A 15,512-nucleotide genomic window follows, 5' to 3' on the forward strand; every position below is an offset into this window, starting at 1 on the left:
CGCAGATTCCTAAGCTTATTTATAAGCCTAGCAAACCAGTTAGTAGTCATTTCAATGTTTAATATACTTCAATAATAACAATCGATTCTGCGTAACTTTAATATATTTCCATGACTAATATATTTTTTTCTTTCTATGAGAGATCGAATTTAATTGGATAAAACACCTGATTTTAAATGTAATTTTAATGATAGATTAGGTAGCGTTGAATAGAACAATTGATTTTTATATTACAATTCTATATTACGAAATTTGGTTTAATGTTTATTTTCTTACGAAAATTATTTATAATTTAAAAATTTCTCTTGTACCAATATGTATCGATTAATAAACAATAAAACATCCATAATGTAGTTTAACCCAAATGAAAAAATAGATGTTATAATAAAAAAAACCGAAATAAATACAGTACTAATAAAGCCCAATAAATAATATTTTTATACAGTTTATACATAAATTTATTAAACTATTATAAAGGAATCTCAAAATTTCGTAATTTTATTTACATTTTGTTCATGTTTTATGTTGTATAAAATAATTTATATTTAAACTGAAAATTACATACCAAGGTTAAAAATTTAGACCACCAGGCGTCGTGTTTCCTGTCATTTCGTCATTCAGACGTCAGTCGTTGTCGAGGATGGATGGTACTTCTCGCCTGGAATAAAGAAGCGGTCGCAACGTGCTGGCTATTATACGTCCAGCAAACAATAAAGCAATAAGTCGTTAAGTAAATGAAATCGAATAACTGTATAGATTATGGGTAAAAATAAAGGTAAACTATAAATTAGATAAAAAATTAATTAAAAAGCAATTATAATGAAACTATAAAATTAATTTTTTTATAAAGAAATTGACGAATTATTTCATTTTCCCGTACTTTTAAGAAATTAATAGCCGCATTCCAGTGACGTGGAATTTATTATTATTTTTTTTAATTTTATTGTCAGCTTAAACGATGATACTTCCCACACTTTTCGATAGTTTAACAATTAAATGGAGTATGCAATGTTTTTACCAGTTATAATGAACTTTATGAGATAATGTGTTTTATTCGTTACAATTTAAAAAATTCTCATTTGTAATAAAGGAAATTCAAATTGCTTTCGTTGAAAGTATGGCGGAAAGACAAAAATTTATTCTACAGGAAAAAAAAATTATAGTGCTTTTATATAATAGTTTTATTAAAATTGCGATGCTTTGTTTAGTATGTTTTTTGTTTAGTATTATAACATCATTTATAAAAGTTAAAATGAAAAGAAATAGAATTTAATTTATGTTTAGTAAAGTTAATATAGCTTTTAAAATAAAACTGGTATTCCTAAATAAAAATTTTGAAAAATAAATTGTTTATTGTATTTATCTAACATTTATATATATTATTACAAAATATTTTAAAAAATTAAATAGGTCATTATTTTGTATTTAAAAATTAGAAATTTTTAGTGCATAATATATATTAGGATTTATTTAGGATTTAAATTTTCAACTAATTAAAGTGATTATGATTAAACTTGTAATTATTTTTAACTGTTGTCCAATTGTTACAAGTGTTATGTAATAAGTTTGGAAATGTTTTTCATTTACTTTTTGAGATGTTTTTTTTTTTTTTTTTAGAAATATGATTTAGCAAAAATTTTGTTTTTTGCTTTTAATTAGTTTTTTAGTTCTATAAACTTTATAAACATATTGATTTTTCTATGCAGTTGTATTAAAGTAAAATGAAAAGAAATTCAATAATGTGCTCATCAAATCAACAATTATATAAAGAGACTAAAAAAGCAATAGCATAGATAAAACAGAATGAATATTGATTATTCAATTTCATTCTGATTCTTGAAATTAGTTATAGTTATATTAGTCATACTTATTTGTTAATGATTTTGAAATGTATTGTACTTTAAGTTTATATGTTTATATCTTCTTAGAAATTCTATTCAATCAGAAATATACACACACATATATATATATATATATGGGTGTGTGCGTGCACGCGTATGTACATAAAAGAAATTTAACTTAATCCAAAAATATACCTCATGTTTTTTTTAAGTATGTTTATATTATAAAAAATGTCATTTGGCATAATTCACACCATCTTGTATTTTATTGTAATGTAATTAATTGTTTTATATACCATAATCTCTAATAGATCTATTAGCAGAGAAAATTGCCTTATGATCTTTTAAGTTAAATGTTTGCTGGGTATCATAATAAAAATGTACGCAATAAGGACCAGTACTATAACTAGGCAGGTGCCAACTAGGGTGGCCAGACGTCCAGCTTTTTTCCAGATTGTCAGGCATTTGACTACTCTGTCCTCCATCCGGCATAACGTTGCACCAGACATCAATTTGTCCTCCTTTTTGGGTGTGATGAAAAATGTGTACAAAAATAGTTCAGTTGTCACTTCGAATGAATTGAGGAAGCTGGTTAACATTTCCAGATGGCCCACATCACTTTGACTTAATGGCACTTTGGCCATTTTATTTGTTAAGAGGCCAAAGAATTTCACAAGTGTTTACAAATAGTCACAAATATTTATTAGATGAGGGCACAGCAGAGATGAAAGGTCTAACCAATCATCTTCAGACTTTGGCAGAATTCTCCTTTTAACTGGATGGAAGTTGCATCTGCAGCTGGCAAGGTGGAGGAGGTTGGAGTTATTAAAATTTGAAACCAGACTGTTGCTGACCCCATAAAGAAGAGATGTTTTCTTTGAAGTTATTTCGACTGAGTGCCAACGCCCGTGTCTTTTCCAATTCTCTTGACGATCTCATAGGCATTGCCAAATTTATTTTTCCATTTTTTATTTATACATGTATGTATAAAATTAATGAAAAACATAGGGGGTCAACAGGGTGTGTGGGGTTACCCCTAACAGTGTCCTTCTTTTTAGGCTTTGGGTGATGGCCACCCTAGTGCCAACAGGTAAACAGACCCAAAGCACAAGATGAATGGGGGCTCAGAAATGGAGCATTAAAAAAAAATCAGTGTTATATTTTTATTATCAAACTTTAAATTTTGCCTATGGGGTTAGATTTCATAATGTTTTTGGTTAAAGTTAAAAAATAGATAATTTTTATTATACATTTTAAAATATTTTTTTCTAAAAGAAAAGAAGATCAAAATATAAAATCTTGCAGAGGACATGTGAAGAGCTAGTTAAGGTGATGGGCAATGAATAGCACTTAACTAAATATTGAATATTCAGCATATTAATAAAACATTATCATTTAGTTCAACTTAAATAGTTGATCATGTACAAGTTACAATCAGTTACTTATCCAAAAAATGAGTAAGAAACTTTCTAACACAGCACATTCATTTTTCAACAAAATTCTATAAATATTTAGGCACTTGTCCTAATGTTTAACAATGTAGCCAATGTTCTTGCTTCTAAAAACATGATGCATAAGTTGAAGGTTTGTTGATTGATGTCAAAGACTGCATTAAATAATCTTGAATCTCTTCATTTCTTGAAAAATGTTTACCACCCAAGTGTTCATTTAAAAATCCAAAAAAGTGATAATCACTTGGTGTCAGATCTGGGCTATGATTCTTTTGAGATTTTTAAGAAAACTCTGGGTGGTGAACATTTTTCATACAATGAACTTTGGAAATGTACTGCATTTACCCCAACTGCAATCAACAAATTTTTATTAAAATGTTTTCGGAAACTGGTAGATATTTGACTCATTCTATTGGGATGATAGAGTAAGTCTAATGTTTCATTCAAAAGTAATTAAACTTAATGTTCTTTATTATAAAAAAAGAAACTAACACCAATTTTTGGGGATGACAAAAATTGGATGAATACATTAAGAAGTAATATTACAGTCCTATTTATAAATTACACCATTTACAAATTAAAAATGAATTAATTTTTGAAGCTATTTTTGGTATCAGTAATATAGGGGTTCAACAACATAATTTATTCAGGTTATTACAATTAGGGATTGCAATTGCTGGATCCCTCATCCAGCAATCCAGCTGGATCCATCACATTTTTTTGGACTGTTGGATCCAGCACCAGGTGCTGGATCCAGTGCTGCGGATCCGCAAATACTCAATTAACTTTCTAAATAATGGCGCAAAAGTTTACATTGTCGGCCTTGCCGCTTTGCTACGTGCGCTATCACTCGGCGGCGAGAGCGATGTTGCCGTTTAGTGCGGCACGTGCTACACCCCCTCTCTACACCACACCACCTGCCCCTTTTACCTCTGCTGATCTAATTTCCAGTTGACTTTCCGCTCTCGCTAAATAAAGTGTTTTCGCGCTAAATAAAATAAGTAACTCTTATCCTAGTCCTGGTGCATAATTCTAATTTACGGTTGGTTGTGACGTCAATGGATCACGTGACGGAACGATTGCAGTTTAAACTGGCCATAGAAGCTCTCTGCAAAAGAGTCGAGTTTGATAACTGCTGACACAACCCTGAAATTTGTCTTAGACAAACTAAAAAGCCAGGACACAATCTTGAGTGCCAACCTTTCCGAGGCACTCCGCAAAATAATCAGAGAACGGCATCTTACCGAGGTCACAGGGATGCTGATTTACATACAGAACCCGAAAAAGTATGACCAAAAAGTTAGAAAGCTTTATCTTTCACATGCCAAAAAAAAAAATGATAAATATGCTGAATTGTGTAAATACATATGTAGTGGAACCAGCAGCAATGGCAGAGGATATTACGGAGGTGGAAAACAATGATCCAGATAACCCGGATTTCCCGAATTTCACATAGGTACAAGAATTAGAGATGCAACTAAAGCATGAGAAAGAAAACTTCATGAAACGGAAAGAAATTAGTACTGAGAAGGATTATGATAAGTTATTAAAAAAGGAAATGGCTGTTTATGAAAGTGAGGGAGTCAGAGGTGAAAACTTGTCTTTGATTTATCATTATTTGATGACATTGAAACCAACTAGCGTAGAGGCAGAAAAGGCCTTATATAGGGAGGGATATACATGCAGTTCATTAAGAAGTAGGTTTGGAGACAACACCATCAATACCATTTGTTTCTTGATATCCTACTTTTAAAAAAGTAAAAAAAAAAAAAATAACAGAAGTGATTGATTTATTTTTATTTAATCTTTTAAAATACTTTATTCAAGACAAGACTAATATTTTATAACTTCTACTCTAATTCTATTAAGTAAGAGTTTTTAACTTTTATTCTATAAGTGGTTAGTGAGCTAGGCTAGGCAATTTTATTGTGAAAATTAGTGAGAAACTGAGACTACCTAGTTAATTAATTAAATTAATGAGTATCAGTATCTTAGATATATGATGATATGAATGTATGTGATTCATGATTGTGATAATAATAACTAACTACTAGACTACTACTAACTACTTACTCACTACTTTATTAACAGTAATAATTAAATAACTACAAACTGATATGTAGAGCCTATATAAGAAAACTGGTAAGGCTGATAGCCACTTAGCCACTGATTATCTGTCCTTACATTATTATAATATAATATATTAATATAAATTAATTAGTGGAATTACCTTTGCTATTATTTAACTTAAAGATTACATTATAATTATAATCTAACTAAACATTGAAAGTTAATTATCTCTATCTCAGTGTTAAACCGAACCAAAGTTAAGTTTACTACCTAAATGTGTAAGAAGTTTTACTGATTTATAGTGACCAGTCTAAATAATAAAAGTTTCTTAAGTATTTAAAAAAATGTTTTATTTCTTTAAAAAACACATAAATTTTGGATAGATAGATAGATAACACTTTATTGCACCAAAAAACATCCGCGCATCATTTCAGCTGGAATGATGTTGGTCCAGCAAAAATCCAGCTGGATTAAAAACACTGCTGGATTGCAATCCCTAATTACAATCCCTTGAGCAGCACCTTAGTATACTGTACTCTTGCAGTAGCATCCTGAATTTTGTTCAGTAAACAAAATTGTCAGGAGAGAAGTGAGAGGTCAGAATTATTTTAAATTTTTTTCTGATACTTTTATATTATTTCTATAGCAAAAGATTATATAAAGTTTTAAAAGGTTAAAAGTCATGCCAATGTATGGCATTAATCTATTAAAGAAATTTCAGTAGATATAATAAATATATAAACTTTTTATTTTAAGACATTGCTTTTCATAAATATGTTAATAATGATTTGACGTAAAATCATGTTGCAATTTAATTTGAAATTATTTGTGTACAGTTGAACATGTGCTTTAGATATTAATTTTATATTTTAATCAGTAGAGTATCTTTTTGTAATTGTAGTAAATTACAATGTAGTGTAAGAAAATATATGAAATCAATTTTTTTTGTGATAGATTACAAAAAACACAGGCGAAAGCAGGAACTAGACGAAGTCATTCCAGATGATGTTAATGATGATGTTGAGACAGGTAGGTATAGACAAATTGTAAAATAGATTAATGGTAATATATCCGCAAATGCTTAAATTGAAACATAATAACTAAAAATACAAATTACTGGTAATTTGATCATCTTCAGAATGAATTAAATGAACTCCATTACTATAGCAATACAAATGGATAAATGTTATCAAAAATACAAAATAAAATGCCACCAAATGGTGTGTTATTTTTTGATAGTATGAAGATAATTGAATTACCAAAATTAAAATAAAGGACACACCACCAAAAAGAATCTTTTAAATCCATTAATTGAGTCTTAAAGAAAGAAAAATAATTAAGCATTCATGGATATATTTTTCCAATTTTATGAAATATATTACAGTATATAATGGATAAATAATGAAATATTAATTTAACATTTTTACATCTTATAAATGAAGTTTTTAATGTTATAAGATAAGTCATCTAAATAATTAATAACATATATTTATCTGACATTTTCACATGAATAAAAGTGAAAAGACAGCTTTAAGACTTATTATTTATTGATACATGTATATTTGAAAATGATGATAATAAATTTACATATTATTCACTAGTGTTACTGAAGTAAATTGTGATACATAAAATTATGTATGAATTTTCTAATGCACAAATTAAGACAACTTTGCATAATTATTTTCAAAACAGTAATCACTCTGATCTAATAACTTCAATATTATATTAATACAAACAATGATCTGATTAAAGTTCTGCTTTACTCTCTGTATTTAAAGATTTAAGATTATACAAAATGTTTATATTTAATTTAATGAAATTTTAAAAAATATATTACTTGGTAATTTTTTTTATTTAATATTGAATCTCAATCTTATTGATATTTATGTAAATGGACAGTCTATTAAAATCTTTTAAAATATTTTTGTTTTCAATATGTTAACATATATTAAATCGCACCAATATCGTTACATTTTTGTTTTGTGGTTCTTATATGAGTTATTTTATAATGAAATTTAAATTCAGCAACTACATTAAATCTATTTTTCATTTAGAAAATTAATTGATTTGATAAACAAAAAAAAATTAAAATTAAATATCCAGTTTTAAATGATGAAATATTTTAACCAGTCAAAATAATTCATCTATGATTGACATTTAAATTGCATTTTTATGTATAACTATTAAAAAAATTATAGAAATTAATTGTGATGATTAGTATAATGATAGAAAACTAACACATTAATGATTGGAATATATCACACGATGTATAAAATGCTAATTGTGAAGTGTTTGGAGAGTATTTTATTACAGTCATTTTTGGATAGAAGAGTCCAGGTGCAAGCTGCTAGACTTTTTGACCTTTTCCAGCTTTTCATCATAGAAAATTAGAAATTGCATTTGTATTTTTATTTGACAACACAAAGATAAAATCTAGCAGAGTTGCTTAATTTTCCCAACAACATTTGGTGGTGCCATCATCATCATTTATACCTGCTGATACCCAGAGGGTATTAGGTGAAAATGGTGAAAAAATCAAACTTTTATACTACCATCCACTACTTTTTTCCAAACTCTCTCCTATCAATAGACAAGTTTTTAACCTGGAAGAAAGTTAAATTCTCTATCCTCTAAAGCCTGCTTATTGCTATCAATCCATCTTCATCTAGGTCATCCCTTTGGTTTTTTCTCTTTGATTTTAGCTTTTAATACTTATTTGGCCAGTCTGTCTTATTCCATTCTTTCCAAATGGCCAAACCACCTCAGATTAGCCTCAATTACTCTTGACCGAATATTTGTTATCTTAAGGATTTTTCTTATGTCTTCTTTTTTAATACGATTTTGTCACTGTATCCATCTATTTACACCACTAATTTTTCTAAAAACTCTCCTGTGTGCTGCTGCTAATTTTAGATCAATTGCCTTGTTTCTCACCCAACTCTTGGAACCATATATTGTCCATATTGAACCTAATTTTGTCTTGTGACTTTTTCTTTCTTATTCCACATATATTTGCTCAATTGAGCTGTCTGACCTGCCTTGCTTAATCTATTGCTGATTTCCAAATCTAACTTTCCATCTTTGCTAAAGCTTGTTCCCAAGTATGAGAACTTATTGACATGTTCTAAGCATTTGGTACCAAGTTTCACTGTTGGTCTCTTTCTCTCTTTCTAGCCATAATCTTCATTTTCTTGTAGCTGATTGACATACCTAAATTCCTGCAACTTTTCCTCTAAATTATTTAAAGATTGCTGGAGGTCCTCAGGTTTATTGATTAGTAGAACAATGTCATCTTCTTAGAGTAAAGAACCAATTTTTATATTTCCCAAACTGAAGTTTGTCAATAGTTTTGATTCTTTTATTAAATTATCCATGAAAATTATGAATAAAAAAGACAATGTACATCCTTGCCTCACTCATAGTTTTACTTGGAATCAGTTGCCTATTTGTTCTATTTTTACAGCTGATTTGCAGTTCCTATACAAGCTTTGGAATTCCCTGAGTAAAGCATCCTTGATGCCATATTCTTAAGAACTTCAAAAAGTAATCCTCTAGGTACTCTTATCAAATGCCTTCTCCAGGTCAATAAATCCCAAGTATAGTTTCTTGTTATATTCTCATGCTTTCTCTGTCAATTGCCTTATTGTAAATATTTGATCTTGGCATCCTCTATTTGGTCTAAAGTCTGTCCGTTCTCCTAGGTCACTTTCAACTATTCATCTGACCCTTTTTTCTAAATTATTGGTATATATTTTAGGTGTACACTGAGGAGTAAGATTTCTCTTTAATTATTACATTCTGTTTTACTTCCTTTTTTTATGAATTGGTGCAATTAAAGCTTTTCCCCAATTCTCTAGGATTCTTTAAAAATTAAAAAAAAATTTCTTAAATTTTTAAAGGTTAAAATTTTTAAAAATTGTTATAAATCATAATGTTCGATTTTTTTTCCTGAGGAAGGTCAATAAAGTAGACCAAAAACATTAGAAGTATAAATAAAAAGACTGCATCTTAAAAGATGCAGTCTTTTTATTTAATAATATAATTATTTATTTTATTATTTATTTAATAATATAAAATCTTTTAAGATTTTATATTATTTGATTTAAGTGCAGTTAAAGAAGGGTAATATTTGAATTACTGAAATTATTACTGAATTGAATTACCGAACATTCTTCGGAAAGAATGTTAGAAACAATTTATTAGAAGTATAGTCCAGAAAGGTCTCTCTTTGGACAAACTACTGCTCAGTCTTTTCTATTACTACCATGATGGTAAGAACACTATTACTAAAAAAGGATTATGGCTCTGATGATCACAAATCTATTTCTGCTTTGTCTAGAATTTGGTGTGAAAGAATGTAGTACTACAGAAAATGAAGGATTACTCACTTTTAGAGATATTAGTGCTATTGATTGAGAAGTGAAAAGCAGTATATTCAGATCTTTTGTGCTTGTATTATAGTGACTAGCCAAGAATGGAAGAGATTACCTACATTGGAGGTTGCTGAGTGATTGTCATATCCTTCAAGATTGGTCAGTACTGTATTCAGATCAAAATGGAACTACCTATGTTTACTCTGTAAAGACATTGTGATGAAGTGGATTATCAGTTGCATGCATACAGTATGTTACTCAGGAGAGATGATGAGAATGATGTGTGATATAGTGATGATGATAGAGAAATGAACAGACTAAAAGTGAATTTGAGGCTATTTGTTTCAAAATATCTTGTGATAAGAGGGGATGCAAATTTGAGAATAAGAAAGATTGATATTATAAATTTATATAAGTGCTAAAAAATTACTTCCTAATAATAATGTATAATTTTTTATTTTAACAAAATTATTTGAAAATTTAATTGCAAGTAAAGTAATAAAGATTTGTTTTATAACATCTTTTCATTTCATCTGTTGTAGATTTTTATGAATTCTGTGACCTCTTATTCAGTCATTCCTAATTAATTTTAAGTGAAAAATTCTTTTTAAATCTTTTTTAGGTTTAAATATATTTTTCCAATTAGTGTAGTATTTTTCTGGAATGTTCCTTTGATTACTATTCCTGTGGATACTAAAGGATTGGTATATCTTCTTTTGAGAAGTTACATGTGTTGTCTGTTTCTTCTAGACAGCTTAACATTGTCACTGGAGATATTACCTCATCATCATTACTGATGCATTGGTGCAAATCTACAAGCTGGCACTTCTATAAAAATTAGTTTCAGTCAGAGAATTGAATGTTGCAACTAGAGGATTTGATCCCGGGATCCTGACCACTTTTTCAGTCCCAAAATTTTCGGGATTAAGTTTTCCTAATCCCGAGATTTTCGGGATTGACATCATTTTCAAAAAAGTTGCAAAATAGACTGCATGAAGCGAAACGTTCAGTGCCAGTGCTTTTAACAGAATTGCTTGCCTATCATTTTGATATAAAATACAAGAAATTTTATTCCAAGCAAGCAGCAGAAATTAACCTAGCGAGCTTGCGATGCTTGCTTGTAATAAAACTTCTTGTATTTTCAACTAAAATGATAGGCAAGCAGTTCTCACTGGGTTACTTGGTAATATACTTCATTTTTGTACTTTTGAATTTTCGCGGGCGCCAATCGATTTTCTGGTGCAGTCGAGAGCACTACTCAGTGTGTTTTACCTGTCAATGTGTCAGCCATCTTGTTTTGCCAGTGTAGTTAATATAGACCCGACGCCTCTCGCTTAGGGGATCGACCTTAGGTGAAAAGGTTACGACCCTCGCCTTGCCCGCGATCTGTCAGGATGATGCGAGAAAGTCTTTTTACGTTTCGGGGTTTGCTGGACGCTGAGAGACTCACACAGAGACCGAATTTACAAAATTAACGCGTTTATTTTTAGAAAGACATGCTTACAATGATCGAAACAATCGGGATTGTAGCCTTTACTCCTACAATCCCGATCCGTGTCGATTGGACTGTTTTTTTCCATCCTCCCCGTGTCCTCGAAGCTTATAAGTAATTATTAACCCCTTAACGACCATCTGTTATTAATTATGATGTAATTAAGCATAAAAAAATACTTAAAACTAAAAAAAAAACAAAAGAAATGCCTTAATTTTGAAGAGAAAGCTCCAAATTTTATTTTCCTTTCTGTGAAATTTAACACCAATGAGTCATTGTTTACACAGCTGGATGACTTTGAGAACAGCTGGAGTTGGATTTCCTGGGGCATTCTCATAGACGTCTCGGGAGGACAAGGGTTTAAAGTAGGATGAATACTAGCGACGCCTATATTTTTAAATATTTTTAAAAAATTAAGATTTTAATTGCGATTTCCGATCCCCCAATTAATTAAATTTATATATAATAAAATCGATTAATTAAAAAAATTAAAAAACTATCGGAGGTCGTTTTTGACATCAGAAACTAGCTTTAAATAACTTTACCGAAGGAAAATCCATGCACTACAACTTAGGAACCATGAAATAAATTTGATAAAAAAACCCCCATTNGATAGATAGATAGATAACACTTTATTGCACCAAAAAACATCCGCGCATCATTTCAGCTGGAATGATGTTGGTCCAGCAAAAATCCAGCTGGATTAAAAACACTGCTGGATTGCAATCCCTAATTACAATCCCTTGAGCAGCACCTTAGTATACTGTACTCTTGCAGTAGCATCCTGAATTTTGTTCAGTAAACAAAATTGTCAGGAGAGAAGTGAGAGGTCAGAATTATTTTAAATTTTTTTCTGATACTTTTATATTATTTCTATAGCAAAAGATTATATAAAGTTTTAAAAGGTTAAAAGTCATGCCAATGTATGGCATTAATCTATTAAAGAAATTTCAGTAGATATAATAAATATATAAACTTTTTATTTTAAGACATTGCTTTTCATAAATATGTTAATAATGATTTGACGTAAAATCATGTTGCAATTTAATTTGAAATTATTTGTGTACAGTTGAACATGTGCTTTAGATATTAATTTTATATTTTAATCAGTAGAGTATCTTTTTGTAATTGTAGTAAATTACAATGTAGTGTAAGAAAATATATGAAATCAATTTTTTTTGTGATAGATTACAAAAAACACAGGCGAAAGCAGGAACTAGACGAAGTCATTCCAGATGATGTTAATGATGATGTTGAGACAGGTAGGTATAGACAAATTGTAAAATAGATTAATGGTAATATATCCGCAAATGCTTAAATTGAAACATAATAACTAAAAATACAAATTACTGGTAATTTGATCATCTTCAGAATGAATTAAATGAACTCCATTACTATAGCAATACAAATGGATAAATGTTATCAAAAATACAAAATAAAATGCCACCAAATGGTGTGTTATTTTTTGATAGTATGAAGATAATTGAATTACCAAAATTAAAATAAAGGACACACCACCAAAAAGAATCTTTTAAATCCATTAATTGAGTCTTAAAGAAAGAAAAATAATTAAGCATTCATGGATATATTTTTCCAATTTTATGAAATATATTACAGTATATAATGGATAAATAATGAAATATTAATTTAACATTTTTACATCTTATAAATGAAGTTTTTAATGTTATAAGATAAGTCATCTAAATAATTAATAACATATATTTATCTGACATTTTCACATGAATAAAAGTGAAAAGACAGCTTTAAGACTTATTATTTATTGATACATGTATATTTGAAAATGATGATAATAAATTTACATATTATTCACTAGTGTTACTGAAGTAAATTGTGATACATAAAATTATGTATGAATTTTCTAATGCACAAATTAAGACAACTTTGCATAATTATTTTCAAAACAGTAATCACTCTGATCTAATAACTTCAATATTATATTAATACAAACAATGATCTGATTAAAGTTCTGCTTTACTCTCTGTATTTAAAGATTTAAGATTATACAAAATGTTTATATTTAATTTAATGAAATTTTAAAAAATATATTACTTGGTAATTTTTTTTATTTAATATTGAATCTCAATCTTATTGATATTTATGTAAATGGACAGTCTATTAAAATCTTTTAAAATATTTTTGTTTTCAATATGTTAACATATATTAAATCGCACCAATATCGTTACATTTTTGTTTTGTGGTTCTTATATGAGTTATTTTATAATGAAATTTAAATTCAGCAACTACATTAAATCTATTTTTCATTTAGAAAATTAATTGATTTGATAAACAAAAAAAAATTAAAATTAAATATCCAGTTTTAAATGATGAAATATTTTAACCAGTCAAAATAATTCATCTATGATTGACATTTAAATTGCATTTTTATGTATAACTATTAAAAAAATTATAGAAATTAATTGTGATGATTAGTATAATGATAGAAAACTAACACATTAATGATTGGAATATATCACACGATGTATAAAATGCTAATTGTGAAGTGTTTGGAGAGTATTTTATTACAGTCATTTTTGGATAGAAGAGTCCAGGTGCAAGCTGCTAGACTTTTTGACCTTTTCCAGCTTTTCATCATAGAAAATTAGAAATTGCATTTGTATTTTTATTTGACAACACAAAGATAAAATCTAGCAGAGTTGCTTAATTTTCCCAACAACATTTGGTGGTGCCATCATCATCATTTATACCTGCTGATACCCAGAGGGTATTAGGTGAAAATGGTGAAAAAATCAAACTTTTATACTACCATCCACTACTTTTTTCCAAACTCTCTCCTATCAATAGACAAGTTTTTAACCTGGAAGAAAGTTAAATTCTCTATCCTCTAAAGCCTGCTTATTGCTATCAATCCATCTTCATCTAGGTCATCCCTTTGGTTTTTTCTCTTTGATTTTAGCTTTTAATACTTATTTGGCCAGTCTGTCTTATTCCATTCTTTCCAAATGGCCAAACCACCTCAGATTAGCCTCAATTACTCTTGACCGAATATTTGTTATCTTAAGGATTTTTCTTATGTCTTCTTTTTTAATACGATTTTGTCACTGTATCCATCTATTTACACCACTAATTTTTCTAAAAACTCTCCTGTGTGCTGCTGCTAATTTTAGATCAATTGCCTTGTTTCTCACCCAACTCTTGGAACCATATATTGTCCATATTGAACCTAATTTTGTCTTGTGACTTTTTCTTTCTTATTCCACATATATTTGCTCAATTGAGCTGTCTGACCTGCCTTGCTTAATCTATTGCTGATTTCCAAATCTAACTTTCCATCTTTGCTAAAGCTTGTTCCCAAGTATGAGAACTTATTGACATGTTCTAAGCATTTGGTACCAAGTTTCACTGTTGGTCTCTTTCTCTCTTTCTAGCCATAATCTTCATTTTCTTGTAGCTGATTGACATACCTAAATTCCTGCAACTTTTCCTCTAAATTATTTAAAGATTGCTGGAGGTCCTCAGGTTTATTGATTAGTAGAACAATGTCATCTTCTTAGAGTAAAGAACCAATTTTTATATTTCCCAAACTGAAGTTTGTCAATAGTTTTGATTCTTTTATTAAATTATCCATGAAAATTATGAATAAAAAAGACAATGTACATCCTTGCCTCACTCATAGTTTTACTTGGAATCAGTTGCCTATTTGTTCTATTTTTACAGCTGATTTGCAGTTCCTATACAAGCTTTGGAATTCCCTGAGTAAAGCATCCTTGATGCCATATTCTTAAGAACTTCAAAAAGTAATCCTCTAGGTACTCTTATCAAATGCCTTCTCCAGGTCAATAAATCCCAAGTATAGTTTCTTGTTATATTCTCATGCTTTCTCTGTCAATTGCCTTATTGTAAATATTTGATCTTGGCATCCTCTATTTGGTCTAAAGTCTGTCCGTTCTCCTAGGTCACTTTCAACTATTCATCTGACCCTTTTTTCTAAATTATTGGTATATATTTTAGGTGTACACTGAGGAGTAAGATTTCTCTTTAATTATTACATTCTGTTTTACTTCCTTTTTTTATGAATTGGTGCAATTAAAGCTTTTCCCCAATTCTCTAGGATTCTTTAAAAATTAAAAAAAAATTTCTTAAATTTTTAAAGGTTAAAATTTTTAAAAATTGTTATAAATCATAATGTTCGATTTTTTTTCCTGAGGAAGGTCAATAAAGTAGACCAAAAACATTAGAAGTATAAATAAAAAGACTGCATCTTAAAAGATGCAGTCTTTTTATTTAATAATATAATTATTTATTT

The 15,512-nt window shown here is 28.9% G+C and overlaps 1 protein-coding gene across 2 annotated transcripts in view; it reads left to right on the top strand.

Moving 5' to 3' along the window:
• The first annotated feature begins 641 nt into the window (after positions 1-641).
• The window catches only part of LOC111632156 (TFIIH basal transcription factor complex helicase XPB subunit-like), a 22,031-nt gene continuing 7,160 nt past the window's right edge, over positions 642-15,512 (top strand). Inside the window, exons 1-2 of one of the 2 annotated variants that reach the window (XM_023376527.1) lie at positions 642-775; positions 6,317-6,391. In XM_023376527.1, coding sequence (XP_023232295.1) covers positions 760-775; positions 6,317-6,391 — 91 coding nt within the window. In that variant the 5' untranslated portion in view covers positions 642-759. Of the gene's footprint in view, positions 776-6,316; positions 6,392-12,414; positions 12,490-15,512 lie in introns of both variants that reach the window. The other variant, XM_023376528.1, reaches the window with a different exon arrangement.

This window comes from Centruroides sculpturatus, unplaced genomic scaffold, assembly GCF_000671375.1.
Source record: "Centruroides sculpturatus isolate CEXI.00-Female unplaced genomic scaffold, Cexi_2.0 scaffold616, whole genome shotgun sequence".
Classification (NCBI taxonomy): domain Eukaryota; kingdom Metazoa; phylum Arthropoda; class Arachnida; order Scorpiones; family Buthidae; genus Centruroides; species Centruroides sculpturatus.